The sequence below is a fragment of the Echeneis naucrates genome, chromosome 18, assembly GCF_900963305.1.
Source record: "Echeneis naucrates chromosome 18, fEcheNa1.1, whole genome shotgun sequence".
Classification (NCBI taxonomy): Eukaryota; Metazoa; Chordata; class Actinopteri; order Carangiformes; family Echeneidae; genus Echeneis; species Echeneis naucrates.
The window spans coordinates 15,049,346-15,074,478 of record NC_042528.1 but is presented as its reverse complement, the minus strand read 5'-3'; the positions used below and the strand labels follow the sequence as shown (position 1 = coordinate 15,074,478).

General features: G+C 41.7%; 1 protein-coding gene across 1 annotated transcript in view; it reads right to left on the bottom strand.

Moving 5' to 3' along the window:
- Positions 1–25,133, bottom strand: part of dnah2 (dynein, axonemal, heavy chain 2) — a 100,719-nt gene that overhangs the window by 64,889 nt on the left and 10,697 nt on the right. The window contains exons 19-40 of the mRNA XM_029525894.1: positions 24,834–25,026; positions 24,380–24,580; positions 23,714–23,870; positions 23,321–23,495; positions 15,539–15,702; positions 14,764–14,925; positions 14,506–14,609; positions 10,743–10,899; positions 10,096–10,178; positions 8,982–9,162; positions 8,559–8,697; positions 7,594–7,811; positions 7,325–7,417; positions 7,049–7,168; positions 5,192–5,302; positions 4,624–4,812; positions 4,156–4,259; positions 1,925–2,114; positions 1,636–1,816; positions 1,319–1,446; positions 566–718; positions 117–242 (exon numbers count right to left, since the gene is read on the bottom strand). Of these exons, the coding sequence (XP_029381754.1) occupies positions 117–242; positions 566–718; positions 1,319–1,446; positions 1,636–1,816; positions 1,925–2,114; positions 4,156–4,259; positions 4,624–4,812; positions 5,192–5,302; positions 7,049–7,168; positions 7,325–7,417; positions 7,594–7,811; positions 8,559–8,697; positions 8,982–9,162; positions 10,096–10,178; positions 10,743–10,899; positions 14,506–14,609; positions 14,764–14,925; positions 15,539–15,702; positions 23,321–23,495; positions 23,714–23,870; positions 24,380–24,580; positions 24,834–25,026 (3,329 nt within the window). The remainder of the gene's footprint in view (positions 1–116; positions 243–565; positions 719–1,318; positions 1,447–1,635; positions 1,817–1,924; positions 2,115–4,155; positions 4,260–4,623; positions 4,813–5,191; positions 5,303–7,048; positions 7,169–7,324; positions 7,418–7,593; positions 7,812–8,558; positions 8,698–8,981; positions 9,163–10,095; positions 10,179–10,742; positions 10,900–14,505; positions 14,610–14,763; positions 14,926–15,538; positions 15,703–23,320; positions 23,496–23,713; positions 23,871–24,379; positions 24,581–24,833; positions 25,027–25,133) is intronic.

The window sequence follows — 25,133 nt, the reverse complement described above, 5'->3', positions numbered from 1 at the left end:
CTCAGATCTGAGTCCATATAACTTGAGTGGTTCTCATGCATGTCGTGTAGCAAGGAAAACTAAAAAAACAAACCCTCTCTGCAGGAGTGCTTGTTTAATTTGCTAGATGATCTTACCTGGTCATATTTTATAATGGGTGTCTCCACAGCAGGAAATAAGTCTTTGGTAATCCCATTGAACAGTGGCACGTCAGTAGAGGTCAATTTAGCAATGTTCATGTCCCTCATGGCCATTAACAGGATCTGCAGAGAGATAGAATGGAAGAGTCAGTCATGATACCACACACTGTTTAGTTTTTGGAGCTTACCTCACAGAGCCAATCCTATAGTAGCTGACAATGTGGATGGTGCCAGTTTTTAGCAACACAAGACCATAGACAAACAAGCCTTAATGCATGCAATCACACCTATAGGCAGTTTACAGTTCCAAATTACCCTAACATAAGTGTCTTTGGACTGTAGAAGTTCACCAGAGAACATGGAGCGAACCCATACAGGAACTAGTGGAACATTCAAACTCCACACCACCAGAGAGAGTGAGAAGGAAAACTGAGAAAAAGACCTACATCTTCATCAGGAATCTTGGAGCAAGAGCAGCGTTTTTTTCCAGCATAACGAAGCAGGGAAGTGAGAGCACGCAGGCCGAAATCATAGTGATCCTGTTTAGACAACTGCTGCGCTGCCAGTGAGTACAGGGCAAACACTTTCTTAGCCAGGACCTTTGCGATCAAAGATGGATGGAGAAAGTAAAAAGGGTTAATTAGGGTTAATTATTTTTGTAATTTTACCTATCCAAACTTCATGTACACATCAGTAGTAAGAAATTATGTTAAAAAAATTAGCAAAAAAAGTCTCAACCAATGAAATTGTCTACTTCAGTGAGGATGAATAATGTATTATAATTTTAGTGCCAAAATCTGTGTTTACAAGGGAAAGATGAAAAGCAACTTATTGTATTGTTATTATATATTGTTATCTTGTTATCTCTGTGGTATAGATTTGGTGCTTGGGAAAAAGAAAATTAAACCAGCTTGGAAACAGATTTTAGTGATTCATATTTTTTATTTTACAGTGTGTGTTTAGAAGTTATTAAGTCACTATGAAGACAGCCTTTGGATTTCTCATAGTAACAAAGAATAATGCTATCCTGTTGTGTTCCTGAACACATTTAAACTCCTTGTCACTACAACCAACCTGCAACCAACAAATCAATCTTATCTTCAGAGCATTGTTGTTGTTAATTTGGTTTCAGAGCTCTAAAAATTATTCATAGCTAAAGCAATGATAATCAGTGGCCATCCTTCTTTAAGTGGCAATACCTTGCAGTTGTTGAAGCCCTCTGCAAACAGTAGGATTTCAGCAATTAGAATAGAATCTGGAATCACCATGGAGATTGGTCTGAACATGGACTTGAGGTTGTCAGGAAGCTCAGTACGTCCAGCAAAACCTACAAAATGTCATAATTATAAAATCTAAGTGACAATTTTTCTCACAGGAAAAGTGCTAATATATGTCTTGGAAATGTCCTAAAATTTATTCCATGACAGGTGTATAACCTGTCTGTCTGTTAAACCCTTTCTGATTCAATTTAATAAAAAAAAATTGTGCATGGATTTTCACATTTGTGTTGACATACCTGGATTCATGGTGATAAAAATGCCACATGACCACAAGAGACGGATGTGCTTTCCATCAAAATGGAACCTCGATTGTTTAGCAGAGAGGGCAGATAGGATGGACAATATCTGCTGGGCAACCACTGACAGCACCTCACTTTTTATACGGTTGAACTCATCAAAGCAACCCCACACTCCTGTCTGTTTGAAGTGGACAAAGCAAGGTATATACAAATTTGACCTTTAAAAAGCATAGTAGGGTAAATTGAAAGTGTAAGCTGACATTATTGTCATCAGACTCCTCTTTACCTGTGCCAGGCCAGAGTAAATGCGTCCCATGGATTTGTAATCTAGACCTTCAGAGCAGTTGATGACAATGACATGCATGCCTAGAACTTTGCCCAAATCCTTTACTGTCTCCGTCTTCCCCGTGCCAGCTGGACCTTTTACAGAGCCACCACGGTGGAGATGGAGCGCTGTGGTCAGGGTAATGTAGCACCTGGAGAGGGTCAAGCAGTGGGAGCATTTGGTTGTCATTTATTCTGATACTCTATTTGGATACAAACATATAAATTTAGCGCAACAATTAAAGAAATTTGTGTTTGTTAGATTCTTTGTTGTAACAATGACCCTGGGTAATACATTTTATACTGTTGGAAAGCCTGTTTGTTTCCCTTTTAAATTTCTAAGGAACATACATTTGTGGGATGAGCAGCAGAGCTGAGTATGTGGGCTGCACCCACGAAAAATTTGTCAAATCTTCTCTTCCAATGCCAAACAGCTCATTTTGCTGTTGCTGTTGATTGTTGTTTTGAGCATCTGGGACCCCAAGGTGTTGCCAATCAGGTGCCTAATTACCACCTGATTGCCTGCACATGGATTGGCATACCCCGTTTGATATGGAAGGGGCCCATATGATAGGGCAACTTCAAGCTACAGCATTATTTAGAGTGAGCCCTAGTACCATCTCCAAAGGGAAGGCCAAGTTCTATAAAATGGGGGATGTCAGAGACAGGCCGCTGTATGGACAGCTTAGGAAGTCGACACCCCGAAACTCTTTCCTCACCCTGCCAGCACTTAGGCACAGTAGCACAGTAGGCTGTCTTCTATAGATTTTCAGTCAATGTTGGCAGGATGATATGGCCAACAGTTCTCTGCCCAGACAATCCAGAACAGACTGCATGCACCCAATCTCCAGTCTCATAGGGTTGCCAGGAGACCTGCCAAGACTACACTTCACCGCTAGGTCTGTTTACGCTGTTGTTGGCAACACGTGGACTGGAACTTGAGCAAGTAGAGGAACATTATGTTCAGCAATGAGTCCAAATTCTGCCTACGGCAGACGGATCATAGGGTCAAAATGTGGAGAAGACGCGGAAAACACCATACTGATTGCTGCAGTGATAGAGTAACATCTTTTGGTGGAGGCAGTGTGATAGTGTGGGCAGCATCTCCCCTATTGGAAAACCAAGGCTTGTCATCATTGGAGGAAATCTCAATACAGAGATTTTAAGATGAGATTCTGCAACCAGTGGCAATCCCATAACTCCACAGCCTGGATTAAACTCTATCCTTCAAGATGACACACTCTTTATATGCTCTGTGGGGGGACTTTGGGAGTGGAGAGGATGGAATGGCCACCCAGACCTGACCTCAATCCCATTTACTTGTGGGATCAGCATGGGCATGCTGTTCGTGCCAGAGTGACCAACACAACCACGTTGGCTGACTTGCGACAAATGCTGAGTGAAGAAAGGGATGCCACAGCAGTGTCTGATCAGGCTGGTAGCCAGCATGAGAAGGTGCCAGACTGTTGTGCCTGTGTATGTTTCTTCCACAAATTACTGAGGCTTGAGGTCGCTCGCGAACGACACTTTGAGAACCACTGCTCTAAAGGGATAAAATAGCAACGAGCATTAAAAAGAAATTTATATAGACAGACTTCAAGCTACAGCACAGTGGTTAGCGCTGTTGCCCCACAATAAGAAGGTCACAGGTACGGTTCCCCATGTCTGCGTTGGTTTCCTCCCACCATCCAAAGACATGCAGGTCTAGTTTAAGTGGTGATTCTAAATTGACCATAGGTGTGAATGTGAGTGGTTGTTTGTCTCTGGCTGTCTATGTATGCTGGCCCTGTGATGGACTTACTGGCTCCTGTTTGTTAAAATGTCAATATGTCTTGTTTATTCAAACTTCAATCACCTAATCCACCAAACAAGAGTCAATGGCAGAATAAGCTGTTTGGCATTGGCAGAGAAGATTTAACTAATTTTTCATGGGCCCAACCCACATAATCAGCCCTCATCCACGTTCCTTACAAATTTGGCATTATTTAAAAGGGATATAAACAAGTTTTCAAACGGTATAAGATTAATTGTCAAGAAACATTATTAGAAATAATCTACCAAACACAAATTTCCATACAGCACTTTTTGTGCTAAGTTTATGTAGAAAATATAATGAATGGAAATCTAAAATACTTTGTTTAAAGTTGTTGCGTTTGTTAGGTTCACATAATTGACTATACAATTAATTGACACCTGTCAGTTAGTGGAGTAATGACGAGTCGTCCAGAGTTACCCAGGTATTCATAGCCATACTTGAAACATGTGCTGGTCTGTCGAATTAGACAATCATTCACATCCTATTGGGACAACATACAAAAATAGTAAGTGGACAAGTTCAGTGGGTATTTTCATGAAAACCAAACTGAACTTGTCATTTTTTAGTGCCCTTTTAACTGCCTCTAACCATTGAACAGTAAAAACCTGGTTTCTACATTTGTTCTGTTACAGGTTCATTCAATATCACTGGAGGGGATATAATATATTCAAGTATATTTCCCCTGCAGGTGTTTTAGCTTCTCAAAATGCAAGCCACATGCACAAATTACCACATCCCAGGTAAAAAGAGAGCAGCTAACACTTATATAATTATAGCTTGTCCCGTGTTTCAAGATTCTTTTGAAAGAATAAACTTTTCTTGCTTACTTTTCTTTCAGAGCATACCTTTTCCCAGTAAAGTCGCAGTTGGCAAAGCCATTCAAAGGCATTGATGTCATTACAGCCTGCTTTGGCCAGCTTGTCAATGACATCCCGAGCATGGACCTCCACTGTGACCAATGCTATAATCTTCAGACGCAGAACATTTGACAGGGCGCTACGTATAGTGGCTGAATAGTGCTGCAGCACTGATAGCTGAGAAAACAAAGGTTTTTAAAGTCTGTTTATTCTTAACATCATTTTGTTGCCAATACATAGAATTGAATGTGCTGTTACATTTTTTTGGGATATAATATGACTAATTTAATTAAATTAGTTAAAATTAAAAATTTAAATTAAAATTAAATTAAATTAAATACTGAATATTCATTGAATTATAACATGCACAGATGCTAAAAAGCTAAAAGAAAATAATAATAAAATAAAAAGTAGACGCAGAACCATTTACATGCAGAGGATAATCTGTATGGAAACAAAATAGTATGTTATCAAATCTTAACAGTGAGTTCACTCAAAAATATGTCCTCTATTCACACAGGCATTTGAGATGAGCTTAAAAAAAAAAAAATCACACCTGTTTTTTCTTTAGGTACTTGAGGAAGGACTTGTCAGCTTTCTCCTTACTGATAATCAGAGATTTTGTGACATCCCTGGTCCATTGGATCTGGCTGGCTGCGATGACCATCTAAAAGAGGATTATTACAAATTTAAGAAATTACATTTGAAGAACCCAGTAAGCTTGTGTCAAGTAAGTTAAAGCTCATGAAAATGGGCGAGGTTATCTTCCTCAGGAGGAATAGATTACAAATTGAGCAAATGAATATAGTACATTAGATTTTAAAGCAGGGTTTCTCAAACTTTTTCAGAGCAGTAGTAATTGTAAGACTGTATAAATGTAACTGCTCATTAACATGTTGAATAACAGTCACAACTTTGGTGTACTGTACATGTTTATCATAAAAAATTGCTGTATTATTACAACAATAAAAAATATGTAGCCTATGAGACGCACCTTTTTTCATTGAAAATGGGGTGTGTCATACACTGGATATGATGTAAAAGGTCATCCACGCTGAGAAGAATAACTAAAACTATAAATATAATGGTGTCAGCAGCTCATGAAAATAAAGTAGGCTATTTACAGACCAAACTGACAGCAATGGATGTTGAAGTGTGCATGTGCAAAAGTGCGTAAACTACCAGCTATTGTGACACACAGATCTGAATTATAAAGATTCACTAACTTTGTTGTTTCTCCACTGGATGGATGAGAGGATGATGCTTTGTTTGACTCTGGGACTGACACAGTCTGAGGTCAGTGAGCTTGGTGAACCTACTGCAACTTTCATGCAATATTTGAGAGTTTTTGGGACTCAAGTAATACATTATAATATATATACATGATATATGCAGAGGTTAAATTGGGCCAGGGCTGTTTGTGGCAACCACTGACAGCACCTCACTTTTTATACGGTTGAACTCATCAAAGCAACCCCACACTCCTGTCTGTTTGAAGTGGACAAAGCAAGGTATATACAAATTTGACCTTTAAAAAGCATAGTAGGGTAAATTGAAAGTGTAAGCTGACATTATTGTCATCAGACTCCTCTTTACCTGTGCCAGGCCAGAGTAAATGCATCCCATGGATTTGTAATCTAGACCTTCAGAGCAGTTGATGACAATGACATGCATGCCTAGAACTTTGCCCAAATCCTTTACTGTCTCCGTCTTCCCCGTGCCAGCTGGACCTTTTACAGAGCCACCAAGGTTTAGCGTTTTTTCCAATGAGATCAACCAAAGCAGCATCGACTTTTATCTTAAGTCAAGACATGCCATTTAAGCTCTTGCGGGCCAGATAAAATAACGTGCGCCTTGAGTTTGACACATATTATAGATAGGGTTAATTTTGTTCAAAAAAAGATAAGAGAACAGAATTTCATCCTCCAATACCAGGGTATTTAATCAGTTAAATGTGCACATGTTCAAAATGGCAAACAAGAATGAACTGTCCACTGCCAATATGCGATGTTGCCCCACAATAAGAAGGTCATGGGTTCGGTTCCCACCCTGGGTCCTTTCTGTGCAGAGTTTGCATATTCTCCCCGTGTTTCCTCCCACAGTCCAAAGACATGCAGTTTAACCAGTGATTCTAAATTGACCAGGTATGAATGTGAGTGGTTGTCTTTGTGTGCTGGCCCTGCAATGGACTGTCAACCTGTCCACGGTGTACCCTGCCTTTTGCCCAAAGTGAGCTTGGATTGGCTAAAAAAGTAATTTGCACTGCTTAAAAATTCTGTTCATTTTTATAAAAGAGAGATAGTAAGTTAAGAACATGAACTCTCCCTGCATAAGCATCAGCCTGTCAATCATAATCATGGATGGATGAATTTACAAAACGAGGATGAAGAGGGAAAAGGAAAGACAAATGTACCTGTCCAGGCCAGTCTCTGACCCATTTGTTTCTCTGTGCTGTTATCAAAGCTGCAAGACAGTCCCTCAGACAGTCCTTGAGTGTGACATGCATAGCCTTCTCAAGGTCACACAGCCAAAACTATGTGAAAACAAAATAGTACTTATTTCTCCAGAATTATGCTTTATATTGTATTAATTATCATACATGATATGATTCTCTCAATTTTATTCATATGAATTTATGGCAATAATCATATCTTTATTAAATTGATCATTATCATTATTACTGCTGTACCTCTACAGATTTTGCCAGTAGAACTGAAGTGTTAAGACCAATATACTCTCCATCAGCAGAGAACATCCCAGTGGCATTTAATACATTGCCCACCTGTAGACATTCACAGTGGTCGGTTTCCTGAATTGGAAAATTAACGAAGAAATGTTTCATTATAATTGCAGGAGTGTAAGAACGGAATTGTTGGAACTTACAGCTAAAAAAACTCATCTAAAAATGTCAGTTGCATCGTATGAAGTAATGTTATTATTAAGTTACAGTTTCCCTGCCTTTTCAAAATGCAACCTCTTGATATTGTGAAAACATTTCTTCAGGTGTGGTTGCATGGCATGCGGGTTGTGTGACTGCCCAAGTATCTCCAGTAAATCATCACTGGAAAGGAAGTAGAATCTTGGGAATATCTGTCTTTTGTTCTCCAGGTACATGTCCAAGGCTTTCTGGATCTCCTCCAACTTAACGCTCATCTCTGACAGCTTCTCTGGCAAGCCTGGAAGACAGAAAGAACCTGGCTGCATGTATCACAAAATTGTGATAATTGTGAGTTCTTATTCATATAAGTAGAATTATAATAGTCATTTTGGCTGACTTCAACAGCTAAATTATAATAAAGCTGTTTATAACATGCTGTGATTATTACTACTATTAAGAAGGTTGCGGGTTCGGTTCGGTCCTTTCTGTGCAGAGTTTGCATGTTCTCCCCGGGTCTGGGTGGGTTTCCTCTGGGTTCCCCCGGTTTCCTCCCACCGTCCAAAGACATGCATGTATAGGTTTAATGGAGATTAACTGAGTTAACTGGGCCCTCGCCCGATGTGTGCTGGGATTGGCTCCAGCAGCCCCGTGACCCGGATACAGTTAAGCAGATGAAGATGAGTGATGAGTGAGTGTGTAATAATCACAGTGCAGATTGCTGTCATCACAATGTGTTTCTTTATTTCTGGGAGTAGCCTTGCTCCTTTTGAAAGGTATTGCTATTTTTCTGGAGAGAGGCATTAAAATTCCTCACTTGTTTTATTCTTATTAGTATTGTATAATATTGTATTGTTAGTGTCCAACCAACATCCTCTTGATGACTGTCAAGAGCACGTTGGCCAGATATTCTGAGCAAAGCCTGTCCAAAACTATTTTACACTTTTTACATTTCTTATTACATTTTCCATTGTTGAGGCTAGCAGATCTAGGTCTATGTGTAATTCTGATAATGTTCTTTACAGAAATATGAAGCATGTCATCATACCAGGGTGCTGTGTTCCCTCTAAGACATTGTTCACATCATGAAGTTGGCTCATGATAGATTTCCAAATAAAACTAACATCGTGAAGTTCTCTGCACTCCTGAGGCATCTGCTCCCTGATGTCTTTTCCCTGGAAAATGTTCTAGAGGGATGAAAAAAGAGAAACAAATGGAGAGTGACAATGCCAAGACATTGGCTTACTGCAGTCAAAATATATCAATTGCTGTATAGAGTTTACAGTAATGCTAAATAATGTCTACTAAAAGAAAGTTAAGCACTTAAATAACAAATAACCACAAAAGCTAATCAATGTGTACTCCAGTCAACCATGAATATTTCGAGACAAATAAGCAATAAACCATATGCTAACGAATGCCTATTTTTAACAGCAAATTCTTTGGCATACAATGTGGGTATTTCCTGCACCTCCAGATACATCCACTGACGTTGCACGTTAAGGATCATCTCAATGACTTCCAGCATCTGGGACATCTGCCGTTCCCAGGAGTCCACCTCCTGCTCAAAGGCTTGGACAAATCCAGAACCCTTCATTGTGGACAGAATAACCTGGCTGTCCTCCAGGGCCTGAAAAACCTCCTCTGTGCCCCTGTGCAACACAGGTATGGGAAGGCAAACATGATGCTTGCTTATTGTGGATTGTGGTCTTGTGAACATAATGGGGTTAATTCCATGTGCACATTTAAAGGAAGTTTAATCTTTATTGATTGAATTTCCTTTAAATTGGTTTGATTTGGCATCAAGTGAGAAAGTTGTATGGAGGAGTTAAGCTTGTGATATTCTCACATGGACAAAAGCTTGGACAAGACGCTTATTTTAATTGATTGTTTATTTTCAGCTTTGAACTACTTGCCATAATTTTGGTGAAAAATTGGTGGAGACATTTGTTAAAGTAGAAATTTTGTGGTGACCAGTTCTGTATTAGTGGTAACTAGATCAGGTCAAACTAGAAAAAAAAAAAAAAAAAGTCTTATGCCCTTATCCATAAACTGATTGTTTTCCAACTACTGTACATTTCCCATTTGACCTCAGGCATTTACAGCATACATGTTTTATTTTCTCTGTATTATTTGTCTCTTTCCCATTTGTGGTTAAATTCCAAAAATTATTTGTTCATACGTGTTAGATATCCTCTTGCTTTGAAACATCCTGTCTTTTTGAGTTAGTTAGCTGCCTCTGCCAAATCAGTGGAAATAAGTAGCTGCCATATTGATTGGTTAATTGTTACTTGCTTAGCTCAACACCACTTAGTCAAAATCAATATTGAGAAACAGACATACACACTCTATAAATCTAATAGGACAAGGCTGTTAATTTTAATTAATGTATGCTTTCTCTTATACTGCCATGCTGCATTACCTTTCTACAGACAAAAGCAAAATGTATATATGACAAGATGGCAGTTGTACTCGGCTATATGATCTTGGATTGCAGGTAAATAAGAAATAGCAAAGACATAAATTGGACATTTTTGATTTTGAGAGGTTCAGGCTGGATTAATGTTAAAGGTTTGCTTTCTCACCTCAAGCAGTAATGGCCTTCATCTTTGTAAGGCGTTATGTCCAAAGATGTTTCCTCCCACGTCTTGGTAATGTTCTTCAGACCCTTAAGTACCAAATGTAAAGTTCTATGTTAGTAGACACCAATGAGATTGCAAAATTAACGGAAATATTTCCAACACAGCAAATTTCATGACTTGATGATTAATGACAGGAAACTATGAATCTTTCAGTTCAGCTGTTTCCTACCATATTGTTTTTGCTATTTTTTTATCAAGATGCCACTAATGCCAAAACCTTCTGAAACATTATTTGAATAAAAAAAAAAATACTGTTTTTTTTTTTTAATCATGCAAATCTCAAATAAATCCTATCACATGACTGCACTGTTCCAGTTTCTAACTGCAGATTGCAGTTTCAGAAAAAAATGCAAATTGTGATTGCAAGTTGAATGAAAGCTTAAGCATAAATGTCCACTATAGTTTTATGTGCATGATTATGTCCATTAAATTGACACTGTTTCTCAAGATGGTTGCCCTAAAGAACCAGGGGAGAAGGCAGAGTGAAGGAGAACCAGTTTGCTACACTTCCATTTTGTGTACCAATTTCCTGGGTAAAATTACAAAAATGCCCCTAAAGCATAAGTTGGATTTCAGGAAGAAGAATTGACCTGTTCTATGGAGAGTTCCTTGCAGGCGGTACCAGTGATCTTGAGGATCTTGTCAGCATACTTGTTAAGTCCCAGAGATATGATCTTCTCCAGGCTAAATTCAAGGCCGTTTTGGTCAAAGGAACACTGTAGCTCTCCACGGATTTGTATCCAGTGTCTGAGTGAAAATTAGCATTAGCAAAATTAGTCTTAGGATTCCCACTTTCTCCAGTATTATAACCCTTATATAACTCACAATCACACATCACACATTTGTGACATGTGAGTTTCAAAAAGATTTTCAGTTCGTACAAGATATGTCTCCATCTATGTTTACAACCATAGTCACTGTGCATGCTTATTACATGCCAATACAGTACTCCAACATTTATAATGTAGTACTATATTTGCAGTAATAGTTTAACTGTCCCAGTATGTCTTTGTATGTATGTTAAATTAAAATAAATTAGTATATGCCCAATTATGTTAAGAACTCAAGGACATGTGTATTTCAGTGATTGATTAAAATGATTGTGGGCAGCACATTGGGGTAGTGGTGAGCGCCAAGAGAGTTTACTCGCCCCAGTGGCTCCCAAGCAATCGGGATCTAGTCAGGGTGGTTGGGTGACTGTCCAAGACAAGAGGCATAGTTGTAGGCAGCAGTTCACCACCAACCAGTTCATGTTTCCAACAGTGACACCACTCAGTGACACACCAGCTGAAAAGCCAACTCTAGTGATTAGCGATTATATTCTGAAGAACGTGAGGTTAGCAACACCGGCAGCCATAGTTAAGTGTATCCCGGGGGCCAGAGCAGGCAACATCCAGTCTTATCTGAAACTGCTGGCTAAGGGTAAATGTAAATATGGGATTATTGTTATTCACGTCGGCAGGAACGACACCCGACTTCGCCAGTTGGAAGTCACAAAAATTCATGTGGAATCGGTGTGTACTTTTGCTAAAACGATGACACTGTAGTTTTCTCTGGCCCCCTCTCCAATCGGACCAGTGATGACCAGTGATGACATGTACATGCATGTCGTCATTTAACCACTGGCTGTCGAGGTGGGGTCCCGAAAACAATGTGGTCTACATAGATAACTGGAAGACTTTCTGGGGGAGACCTGGTCTGATGAGGAGAGATGGTATCCATCCCACTGTGGACGGGGCCGCTCTCATTTCTAGGAATATGGCCGAATTTATTAGAAACCCAAAACCCTGACATTCCCAAGTCCAGACCAAGAGGTAGAGCCGCAGTGTAACACGCTTCTCTGCGCCTCAGTCAGAGTGGTCACCTGTCGAGAATAGAATAGTGTCTGTCTATCTTTAGGTCTATAGAAACTGTGTCTGTCCCCTGACCACCTAAATTTAGAAAAGTTACTAAACCTAAATTAAACAGAAGAGGAGCTAAAAAAAAATAATAATAATAAAAAAAAACTTAACTGAAATCAAAAGAGCCACAGATTTGGTCTCAAATAACTAACTAACTAACTAACTTAAATGTGGACTGTTAAATATCACTATCATCACTATCATCAAAATCTCTATTCATTGCTGATCATCGTATGGATTTATTTTGTATGGCAGCAACCTGGCTGCAGCAGGGTGAGTATGTCAGTATTGATGAAGCTACACCCCCCACTCATTAATTTTCATATCCCTTGTACCACAGGTTGGGGGGGGGCCTGCAATATTTCAATCAAGCCTACTAATCAACCCTAGACCAAAATCTGGCTGTAGGTCTTTCTAAAGCCTCATTCTTAGTCTTTCACACTCCAACTGGAAAGGTGAAAACCCAGTTCTGTTAGTTAGAGTATACCATCCACCTGGTCCGTACTCACAATCCAATCAGACTTTTCAGAGTTTTTATCAGTGTTAGTACTCTGCACAGATAAAATCATTACACTGGGAGATTTCAATATACATGTAGATGTAGAAACCAACAGCCTTAGATTAGTTTTTTCTTTTCCTGCTATTGGTTTTTCCCAGCATGTGAATGAACCAACTCACTGCTACAATCATATCTTTGATCTTGTCCTAACATATGGCATTGAAATTGACAAGCTAACAATTCTTCCTCAAAACTCTCTCATGACTGACCATTACCTTATGACATTTGAGTTTACTTTAATTGGCTGCACAGCATCCAGGAATAAATTCAAATGAGGATTTCTCCCATACACAGGTTGATGACCTTGTGACTAGCACTATGGCCGCACTGTGTTCAAATATTGACGATGCCGCCCCTCACAAAAAGAAAGTAATCAAACAGAGGAGGCTCGCTCCATGGCATAATTCCCAAATCCATGCCTTAAAGCAGACATCAAGAAAATTAGAAAGAAATTGGCGTTCCAATAAGTCAGAATATTTTCACTGAGCCTGGAAAGATAGCTTAAAAAACTCTCCGCAGTCCTAGAAAATCATATTACTCAGCACTAATAGATGAAAACAAGAACAACCCCAGGTTTCTCTTCAGCACTGTAGCCAGGCTGACAGAGAGCCATAGCTCAGTTGAACCAGTGATCCCCTTCGCTCTAAGCAGCAACGATTTTATTGACTTTTTTACAGATAAAATCTCACAATCAGAGAAATAATTAATTAGCTCTTGCCTACATTAGATAATAATCTCCTACTGAATACAGCAACTTCTGAATCGACTGCAACGCCTATTTTACATCTGGAATCATTCTCAACTCTGAATCTCTAGCTTCGAAAGTTTCATCATCCAGATCGACAACCCGTCTATTAGACCCAGTACCAACTAGCCTCTTTGAAGACATTTTTTACTTAATTGAGCAGTTCATTGTAGATCTGATTAATTTGACCTTATCTTCGGGTTATGTACCTCAGATTCTTAAGACCGCAGTCATCAAACCCCAACTTAAAAAGCCTAATCTTGACCCAGATGTTTTGGCAAACTATAGACCCGTATTGAACCTTCCATTCATTTCTAAAATCATTGAGAAAGCAGTAGCAAACCAATTACACGACCACCTGGATGTGAATGGTTTGTATAAAGAGTTTCAGTCAGGATTTAGAGCCCATCATAGCACAGAAACAACGCTGGTTAAAGTCTCCAATGATATTCCAATGGCTTCAGACAATGGATCAGCCTCCATACTTCTCATAGATCTCAGGGCTCAGTGCTGCATTCGATACCATAGACATCATAACATTTTACTACAGAGACTGGAACATGAAATTGACATTAAATAAACTGCAGACATGCAGACATGTCTTGAAGACATAAAAGTCTGGATGACCCAAATCTTTTACTTCTCAACTTTGACAAAACCTAAGTTATTGTACTTGGCCCTAAGCACCTCAGGGAAACACTATCTAATCATCTAATCAGTCTGGACAGCATTACTTTGCCTTCCAGCTCCACTGTCAGAAACCTTGGAGTTTGAAACCTTTGAAAAAGACATGTCCTTTGTTTCTCACATAAAACAAGTCAGTAGGGCAGCTTCCACCTTAGAAACCTTAGGAAAAACAGAAACATCCTCTCTCAGGATAATGCAGAAAAACTAGTACATGCATTTGTTACTTCTAGGCTGGACTACTGTAACTCATTACTATCTGAATGTCCAAACAAATCTTTGATAGGCCTTCAGTTGATTCACAATGCTGCTACACTCATCCTGTCTTGTATTCGTCATTTAGAAAAGAACCTTAAAACATGAACCACCAACTTGTACTGTTTTCCACTTTGCTGTCATGTCTGCAGCAGGTTATATAATGACAGGAATGACAGGTGTTATATGACAAATAAATAAAGACTTACCTGTCTCTCATGGCTGGGTTCTTCATTTCGGCAATAAGAGGCATGATCCTCTTGAACTGCTCAATCTTGCTCTTAGAGACATCTACTATGTCCCATTCCTTCTCCTGCGATCAGACAAAGATGTTCAGACTACTATGCAATGTACTTTTGAGTTCAAGTAACTGAACGCCTACTGTCCATTTTCTAGAAGAAACAGTATTGATGATGCACTGTGACATCACTGTCACCAGAGGCCAACCTGACAGCAGCAGAACTAACCTTTAGCTCTCTCTCAAGTTGATGGAGTTTATTTAACATTTTCTGTGCTGTGCTTTCCATGTTTTCTGTCTGCAGTGTAGCAAACTGACAGGTCTTCCAAATGTTCCAATTGGCATTCCATTTCTGTGTGATCTCCCAGACCTGCTGCAGGTGGTCGATGTCCTGTACAATACGAACAAACACAAGAAAACATGCTCAAACATAGGCAAAATCATTAAATGTGCCTTGCATTGTTGTTACAAGGATAGCATTTGTAACAAAAAACATTTTTTTTATATCCATACCCTACATCCTAATTTTAAATTTTCAAGTGAATTTTTTATTTTTTTATTTTATCAATAAGATTATGCACAGCATATACAATATATATAGAATAACTGTAATTAAACTATCCTAATTATAGCAGTCATATACATTTGTGGCTCCAGATGGATTTTATTTGGTGGGAATCACGCCAAAATGGCTCTTTTAATAATGAAGGCTGCCGAGGCCTGAGTTAAGAGTATTATTGCAGATCTATGCATATCTATTCATTATACATTATACACAGTACAGGCCAAAAGTTTGAACACACCTTCTCATTCAAAAGAATAGGAAAGTTTGTCCAAACTTTTGGCCTGTACTGTATGTAACCCTAACCCTAACCCCATCCCACACACTGAGCTACACCTCACAACATCTGAATTAACAGCTCACGTCATAACCTTATATAGACTACAAAATGTCTCCCTAAGGCTTTGGCAAGACAGCAGTGCGTTAAGACTTTGAGTCAGACCTTCTCGAGCATCAGGATGCTTTTTGAAGGTGGTTGTTCTATTTTGAAAAATTCCAACCCATGGAGGATGGTGCTCTCTTCCTGTTTTAGAGCCTCCAGTTTGCTACGATGACCTGCTATTTGGTTTAAGGCCAACTGAGTGTCAAGTGAACTGCCAAATGGACCTGAAAACCACATACAAAAAGGTATACGATATAAGGACATGCACAAACATGAATAAGCACATTCATATACAAACAAAAACATGCATGTCCAATGAGATGAATATAAAAAAGGGAGGTCATATGATACAATGCCTGCTATATCTTATTGGTTAGCACATACACATATATATACCAAACCAAATCAAATCAGATTTTTTTGCATTTGTCCTCATCGTTGAACACCACAGGGTGTGTCAACTTCTTAGGAGATAGATACACTTATGGTCTTGCAGCTAAATATATTATTATTTCAGTGCATGTGTGTGACCATCACCAGCCCTCCCTGGAAGCTAGTTACATTTGTGTGGCAGGGAGGGCAGTGGTACACCTTTCCTGAATATAGGAGAGAGCAAAGGATGAACAGGGGAAGGGAAGCAGGTGGTGCTGGGTGGAGTGAAGGAGACATTCCAGAGGGTTTCTGTGTAGATACCTGGAGAGATGGCAGTTCAGATAGGTGAAGGTGTCCACATAAAGGGGCTGAGTCAAATGTGGGGTACATACAGTTGTGGTCAAAAGTTTATATATATATATATATATATATATATATATTATATAAATATTTTATACACTTTTTTTTTTTTTTTTTTTTTGGCGCCGTTCTAGCGGCAACCTATAGCCCCAGCTTCTCTCGTGTTTCGTGTAAACTTGTTAATTTGTTGGTTCGCTCTTTTGTTGTTTTTTTTTCTGTTCAATCACAACCTTTCTGTTAAAGTTGCGAAATGGCTTTAGTTGGTTTGGTTGGTTTGGTTTTTCTCCTACTTTTCCTACTTTTTGTAACTTGGAAGATCGCCGCTGGCAGTTGTGGCAGTTGATTGCGCTGTGTAAACCCGCGCTGTTGCCTGGAGACAGGCCTGTGGTCCCGCAGGAGCTACGGAGGAGACGCCGGGGCTGCAGGTCCGGAGCGAAACGGAGGGATAAAAGGAGAAGACACAAACCAGCGGTCCCAGTGATCAAAAAGGGGAAACGTGAGGTCTTTGGGGAACAAGACGGATGAACTGGCAGCGCTTGTGAAGACCCAGAGGAAATACCGTGACTGTAGCATATTTTGCTTCAGTGAAACATGGCAGCACTCGCACATCCCGGACAGCAGCGTTTGTTATGGGATTGTTCTATACTGGTAGTTCCCCCCCCTAGTGTTTGCATGGTAATGGTATGGCCCGACTGAAAACCAGGAAGTGCTGTGTTGTTCATGTCTCTGGCGGGAGTTCTCAATACAGTTCATGTGATAGACTCGCTCCATGTCTCCTCTCCATTTATTACACACAAACATGGTGTCAGAAGTAAATAACCAAGTCCAATAACTAAGTGACACAGAAGAAGACGTCAGCAGCACGATGGCGTCCGCAATACGTCCACCGGGAGAGATGAAATTGTCAGGAGACCTCGCCAACAACTGGGACGAGTTCAGGTCGGAGTTTGAAGACTACATGCTGGCGAAGGGTATAAAAGAAAAAGACAAAGATGTGCAAGCAGCAACCCTGCGACGGGTGATGGGCAGTGAATGTCGACACATATATAAACACAATTTGAGACTTTCAGCAGAGCAGGCAAAAGACCCCACAGCTATCCTTGACGCTTTGGAGGCGCATTTCAAGCCAGCAAGGAACGTGATATTTGAGAGATACATCTTCGGCAATTGCAAGCAGGACGAGGGAGAACCCATTGATGCATTTATAACGCGCCGACGAGAGAAGGCTGCGTCCTGTGAGTACGGAGGCCTTAAAGAGGATCTGATTGGGGACAGACTGGTGCTAGGCGTGTGCGATGAGGCTGTGCGCCGTCGCCTGCTCAGGGAGAAAAAGCTCACATCAGCCATAGAAATATGCCGGGCGGCAGAACTGACAGATTCGAGTTTGAAAGCAATGACACATGACAGACCTCCAGAGACAGTGCATGCAGCAGACAGTCGTCGGCCGCGGGCTGCACCGAGGCAGACCCGCCATGACAGGTCTCAGAACCAGCCGCCTGGCGCGAGTGAAGGCGCAACTTGCAGGTTTTGTGGCAACACACACAGGCGCGGACGTGAACTTTGCCCTGCATATGGCAAGAACTGTCGCTATTGTGGAACAGCAAACCACAAAAATGTGCATGAAGAAGGCCCAAGCCACCAGACAGTTGAACGCAGCAGATACTGAATACCCGGGGGATATGAGCCCGTCTGACACAGAGGCACACATATATACTGCACAGAGCATTGGGGCAGTGCAGGGATGTGGAAAGAAATGGTTCGTTAACATTAAGATAAATGGGGGATCTCAGAGATGCCAGCTAGATTCAGGGGCGACCTGTGATGTAATGAGCGTAACAGATATGAGGAGACTGGCGCCCCAGGCAAAGTTATCACCAAGCCACACCAGGTTGGTTCTATATCCAGGCCAGTCATTAAGATCCATTGGCAGATTCAAGACAGAGTGTGTAGTGAGAGGAAAAATGCACGAGCTGTGCTTTGAGATAGTGAGGAGCAGTCAGAGACCCCTGTTGTCAGGTGACACCTGCGAGCGTCTAGGTTTGATGCACTTTACCATACCTAAGGAGCTACTTATGGTAGGACACAGCAGCTCAGAGTGTCTAACTAGGCAGCATCTTATCAAAACCTATGACGATGTTTTCAATGCACCAGTTGAATCGCTCCCAGGGGAGGTTCATTTTGAGTTAGATAAAGATGTAGCTCCAGTGCAGGCTTCCCCACGTAATGTTCCAGTAGCTCTCAGGGAAGCAGTCAAGGCTCGACTGGACAGACATGAGAGAGATGGACATTTAGCCTCAGTGTCCGAACCAACCGAGTGGATTAGCAACATGGTGATAGTCAGGCAGCCAGAGAAACTGAGGCTTTGCATAGACCCCAAGTCACTAAATCTATCTTTGAAAAGGTCCCACTACATAATGCCAACACTTGAGGATGTCTTATATAAACTGCCCAAGGCCCGTGTCTTCACTCTTGTAGACGCGCGTGATGCCTTCTTACAGTGTAAGCTAGATGAAGAAAGCAGTTACACAACCACATGTTGGACGCCCTGGGGCAGGAAACGCTGGCTAAAGCTGCCTTTCGGGGTATCGGTGGCCCCAGAGTGATATCAGCAGAAACAGCATGAGCTACTGGACGGGCTCAAGGGTGTAGAACCCATTGCAGACGACATACTGGTGGTGGGGTGTGGGGACACAGATGAGGAAGCCACAAGAGACCATGACAGGAAACTGCTAGAGCTCATGGACAGGTGCAGGGAGGTCAAGCTTAGACTCAGTCTAAAGAAACTGCAGTTCAGGATCAGGGAGGTCAAATTCCATGGACACATTTTGTCAGCAGAGGGGCTCAGGGTGGACCCTGAAAAAGTCAGGGCTGTCCAGGACATGCCTCTTCCCACAGATGCTAAAGCAGTACAGAGACTGATAGGCTTCGTGACCTACCTGGCAAAGTTCACCCCACACCTCTCTGAGGTGTGTGAGCCACTACGAAGGCTGCTGGACAGGGACATCCCATGGCACTGGCTACCAAAGCATGACGCCGCAGTTGAAGAGATCAAGCGTCTGGTCACAGCGGCCCCAATCCTGAGATACTACGACGTGACCAAGCCGGTCACCATCCAGAGTGATGCAAGTCAGAAAGGACTTGGCCGCTGCCTGTTACAGGAGGGACAGCCTATAGGGGACGCATCACGGGCGCTAACTCGGACAGAAGAGAACTATGCACAAATCGAAAAAGAGTGCCTGAGTATAGTGTTTGCATGCCAGCGGTTTCACTACTACCTGTACGGGCGGGGGGAGATCACAGCGGAGACAGATCATAAGCCACTTACCTCAATCTTTAACAAGCCCCTCCTCACTGCCCCCAAGCGTCTCCAGAACATGCTGCTCACGCTCCAGAATTACAACCTCAAGGTAATATACAAGCCTGGTTCCGACATGCACATCAGTTACACTTTGAGCAGAGCCACGGTTTCACCACAGAGGACTGACACAAGATACACGAAACACAACATCTGTCACCTGCAGTCACCAGGCCAGGGGTGGACACGGAACAGATAAACCAGGCTGATTACCTGAATGTCACCAGCAGGCGCCTGAGTCAGATCAGACAACACACTGAGGGAGATGACGCTCTTCAGTTGTTGAAGGCAGCAGTGCTTCAGGGATGGCCAGATCGCCGGGAGGACACCCCACTGGCCATCAGAGAATATTGGTCAATTAAGGACGAGATCAATGCACAAGATGGAGTGTTTTTCAAAAGCCAGAGAGTCATAGTCCCAAAATCGCTGCGTGCGGAAATGTTGAAACGCTTTCATGCCAGCCATGTAGGAGGAGATGCCTGCTATAGGCAGGCAAAAGACACGCTGTACTGGCCGAACATGCATGGGGAAGTCAAGGACTATGTGAGCCAGTGCTCAGCGTGCAACGAATACTCACACAAACAGCAGCGTGAAACAATGTTGTCACATGCACTTCCAACGCGGCCATGGCAGATTGTGAGTATGGACTTGTTCAGGCAGGCGGGCAAAGACTTTCTGCTTATTGTAGATCATTATTCGGATTTTTGGGAAATAGAATTGCTCCCAGATCTTTCGGCAGAGACCACAGTACTCAGGTGCAAGGCCCAGTTTGCAAGGCACGGGCAGCCTGACCGGGTAATAACAGACTGTGGACCCCAATTTGACTGTGAAACCTTCAAAAGGTTTGCAAAAGACTGGGACTTTGAACACGTTAAGTCCTCACCCAGATATCCAAAATCTAATGGAAAAGCAGAGTCCGCTGTAAAAATAGTAAAGAATCTGTGTAAGAAGGCGGCCTGTGCAGGCAATGACCCGTGGCTGGCTATTCTACAGTGGAGGAACACACCCTCGGAGGGCATGTTCAGCAGCCCAGTGCAGAGACTGATGTCTCGTAGACTGAGGACCCCGCTCCCAGTGGCTGACAGACTCCTGGAGCCGAGTGTGGTCACCGGGGTTCCAGACAAACTGCGAATCAAACATCAAACAGCCAAGCTTTGGTACGACCGGTCAGCCAGGGACCTACCTGAGCTGAGAGTTGGCCAGGACATTAGAATGAAGCCATTGCCTGGGGACAGGACGGGCAGGTGGAGAAGAGGAGTTTGTATGCAGCAGGTGGCTCCCAGATCGTACCTGGTGGATGTGGAAGGAACATACTACCGGCGAAACCGGGTGGACCTGCGGCCAGCAGAGGTCGGAGGGACAGGGCATCACCCCCAGCAGCACGGCGAGCAGCAAAGTAGCCCACCTGTCGAGCAACCCGGTAGTCCACCCTGTAATGCGGTGGATGAGGTCATAGCCTGTGGCACAAGTGCACAGGGCACCAGGCCACCAGGGCAGAGTGGTCTTCACCAGCCCATGGGTGTGTCCCCACCCACACCAGGACACAGAACGGCCAGTGGCAGGCTGGTGAAGGTGCCAAACAGACTGAATCTATAGACTGGACTTAGTGCCTGGGCTAATTTCTTGTTCGTTAGGGTGGGGTAAACCTGGAATTTATTTTTTACTTGAATTCAAGTTGCAATACAGTTAAACAATTTAGTGCAATAAGGGCTATGTTAAGCTGCTATCTAAAAAAGGGGAGATGTTATGGGATTGTTCTATACTGGTAGTTCCCCCCCCTAGTGTTTGCATGGTAATGGTATGGCCCGACTGAAAACCAGGAAGTGCTGTGTTGTTCATGTCTCTGGCGGGAGTTCTCAATACAGTTCATGTGATAGACTCGCTCCATGTCTCCTCTCCATTTATTACACACAAACAGCATTGAGGTCCCAGGTTACAGTTTGGTACGGGGAGACAGAGACTTTTCCAAATGTCATGAAGAACGTCTCTATAACCCAGACATCGAACTGCTGGCTGTAGGAATGCGCCCGATGTTTACATCCCCCCGTCAGCTGATGCAGCGGTAGCCTGTGAAGTCATCAGCTCCACCGCTGCCAAACTACTGACTGAACACCCAGATGCATTCATGTTATATATTTTTTTCCCTATGTGTAATGCTGCTGTTACACTGCAATTTCCCAGTCTGGGATAAATAAAGTATCTATCTATCTAAAGAACATAATGTCATGGCTCTCTAGAGTTTCCAGTTATTTCTACAACTCTGACTTTTCTCTGATAGAATGATTGGAACAGATACTTCTTTGTCACAAAAAATATTAATGAAGTGGTTATTTTATGACTTTATTATTATGGGTTAACAGAAAAAGTGATCAAATCTGCTGGGTCAAAAATATACATACAGCAGTGCTAATATTTGGTTACATGGCCCTTGGCCATTTTCACTACAATTAGGCGCTTTCTTAGCCATCCACAAGCTTCTGGCAAGCTTCTGGCTGAATCTTTGACCACTCCTCTTGACAGAATTGGTACAGTTCAGTTAAGTTTGATGCTTTCTGACATGGACATATTTCTTCAGCATTGTCCATATGTTCTCATTGGGGTTTAAGTTAGGACTTTGGGAAGGCCATTCTAAAACCCTAATTCTAGCCTGATTTAGCCATTCCATTACCACTTTTGATGTGTGCTTGGGGTCACTGTCCTGTTGGAACACCCAATTGCGCCCAAGACCCAACCTTTGGGCTGATGATTTTAGGTTATCTTGAAGAAATTTAAAGTAATCCTCCTTCTTCATTATCCCATTTACTCTTTGTAAATCACCAGTTCCGTTGGCAGCAAAACAGCCCCACAGCATAATACTACCACCACCGTGCTTGATGGTAGACATTGTATTCTTAGGGTTAAAGGCCTAGCCTTTTCTCCTCCAAACATATTGCTGGGCATTGTGGCCAAACAGCTCAATTTTTGTTTCGTTTGACCACAGAACTTTCCTCCAGAAGGTCTTATCTTTGTCCATGTGATCAGCAGCAAACTTCAGTCAAGCCATAAGGTGCCACTTTTGGAGCAAGGGCTTCCTTCTTGCACGGCAGCCTCTCAGTCCATGGAGATGCAAAAAACGCTTGACTGTGGACACTGACACCTGTGTTACAGCAGCTTTTAATTCTTGGCAGATCTGCTTTTTGGTGGTTGTCGGTTGACTCTTCACCCTCCTGACAAATTTTCTCTCAGCAGCAGGTGATAGCTTGCGTTTTCTTCCTGATCGTGGCAGTGACAAAACAGCGCCATGCACTTTATACTTACAAACTGTTGCTCTTGGGACCTGCAGCTTGAAATGGCTCCAAGTGACTTTCCTGACTTGTTCAAGTCAAGGATTCGCTTTTTCAGATTTCAGATTGCTGAACTCCTTTGACTTTCCCATTGTAGTGTTTGTGGGCGTTTGTATCCAATGAGCCCTATTTTAATGGCCTCAGAGAAGTCACCAGCTGTAGTCACTCATAATCACTCACAAGAAGTTAAGAGGCCATGCTATGGAGCTCATTTCATTGACACAGATTTCTAAGTCACCAAAATTGCTAATTCATGTTGCTGTATGTATATTTTTGACCCAGCAGATTTTGTCACTTTTTCAGAGTTGTAGAAATAACTGGAAACTCAAGAGAGCCATGACATTATGCTCTTTACGAATGTATGTAAACTTTTGACCACAACTGTATATGTGTGTGGTAGGAATAGTAAAAGATTAAGAGAGAATATCTCACCTGTAATGTTGAACTCCTGTACAGTGGTCTGGATCTTCTTCTTGAACTCCTCAAAGGACAGGATGAGGTTGTTTTTAAATTTTTCCTTGTGGTTCTCCAGCATGATGCCACTGTCAATTAGTACCTTCTGGAACCAAACCCATTCCCTATTCAGCACCTCGCTCATATTCAGCACCTGTGAGTTAACCCAGTGGCAGAATGAGACAAAATGTATTCTAAGCCTGTATTCTCTTTTGAGGGTGCAAATGTTTTTTTTTTTTATTTATTATTGTAGTTTGGTGTGATGTTACAAATTCAGAAAAACCTATTCATATCGACAATTTACGCATGTGAAATTGTGTACAATGTTCAACTTTTTTGTGTGTATACTGCTTATTGATAGGGAATACTTACAGCCTGTTCCACTGGAACTTCATATTTATCTAATATAGCAAACTGTTCATGTATGAGAGGAATCTGAGCTTCTATCTTGGCCATATTTGCCTGCAGAGTCTCGAAGAGCTTCAGGCTCTCACCAAGTTCAGCCAGTGTCTGGGGGACTTGTCTCATCCTAACCATAAAAATAAATAAATAAATAAATAAATACTGAAATGGTAAGCAAATATTTCAAATAGTCATCATGGTTCTTCTTTCCTCTATCTCCTTTCCCATCTATATTCCTCCCGGTCACTGAATAGATGAAGTTAAATCAATAATCTTTTACCTGAATTCACCATAAATTAACTCTTTTACACAAAGAGCAGGTGTTAAGCTATACAACAATATGCAGCTATACAAGCTATACAACAAGCTCCACATAATGTTCAAAACATAAATGATCATAGATAATGGCTAAAGGAACAATTGTGAGTGAGTAGGTAAGGATAAGTACATTTCCTAGTCAGAACTCATAATTCTTTCACATTAGGTGCTACTTTAACATATTTAAAAACACTTCAAAATAAATTTCTTAAGGGGTGATTGCAATGCTAAAGATAATGGGCCTCCTCTGTTCAAGAGCAGCTATGGTCTCTCTCCTCCTAACTGAATGTAATTTTTCAGTTTTTTCACTTGTCTCACCTATTGGCATTGTTGTGTAGGGAGGCATGTAGGTCTTTGAGGCGAGTGCTGGCCACGTGGCTGAGCAACTCAGTTAACTTAGTTTGCCACTCACTGCAGTACTGCACCAAGGTAGACTTGAGTGGTGAACAGTCCAGTGTGACAAACCCAATGTTCAATACGGTCTCTTCCTGTTGAACATTATTGGCCTTTTCTGTGTATCTGGGGGTTAACCAGAACATGTATGACACAGGTGAAATATGTCATGCTTCATTGTCATAAAAAACAACAGAAAACGCTGTGTCTCACAACAAAATGGGAGTACAAGTTCACTTGGGATAGTGATAAATTAAAACACATTTAGAATGTTGGCTTGTGATTTTTTTTTTTTTTTTTCAGAATCAGCTTCAGAAAACTTCCAGAAGAAGCAGTCCAACCAAAGACTATTTGAACATTTTTGATTATTGCATGGTACCTGTGTATATCTGCATCAAAAGAGGTAACTGGCGGGTTTAGTCTCTGATAGCGTTGTATAAAGGAGTCCTTGTTAATCTCCCAGATGTCCCTGTATTTGTCCCAGGTCTTGAGATAGGCTCGCAGGTGGCTGGCATTGGCTGCCATCCCTGTGGCAACAGCGGCCTGAATCTTCTTAATCTCCTCATCTTTTTCTGAAGTAAGGATTAAAGAGGACAAGGCCAAGATTTGTGAAAAAATTACAAGCTAATACAAATAAGCATTGCCGCATAAACAGTACAAGTCAAAAGTTTGGACCCAC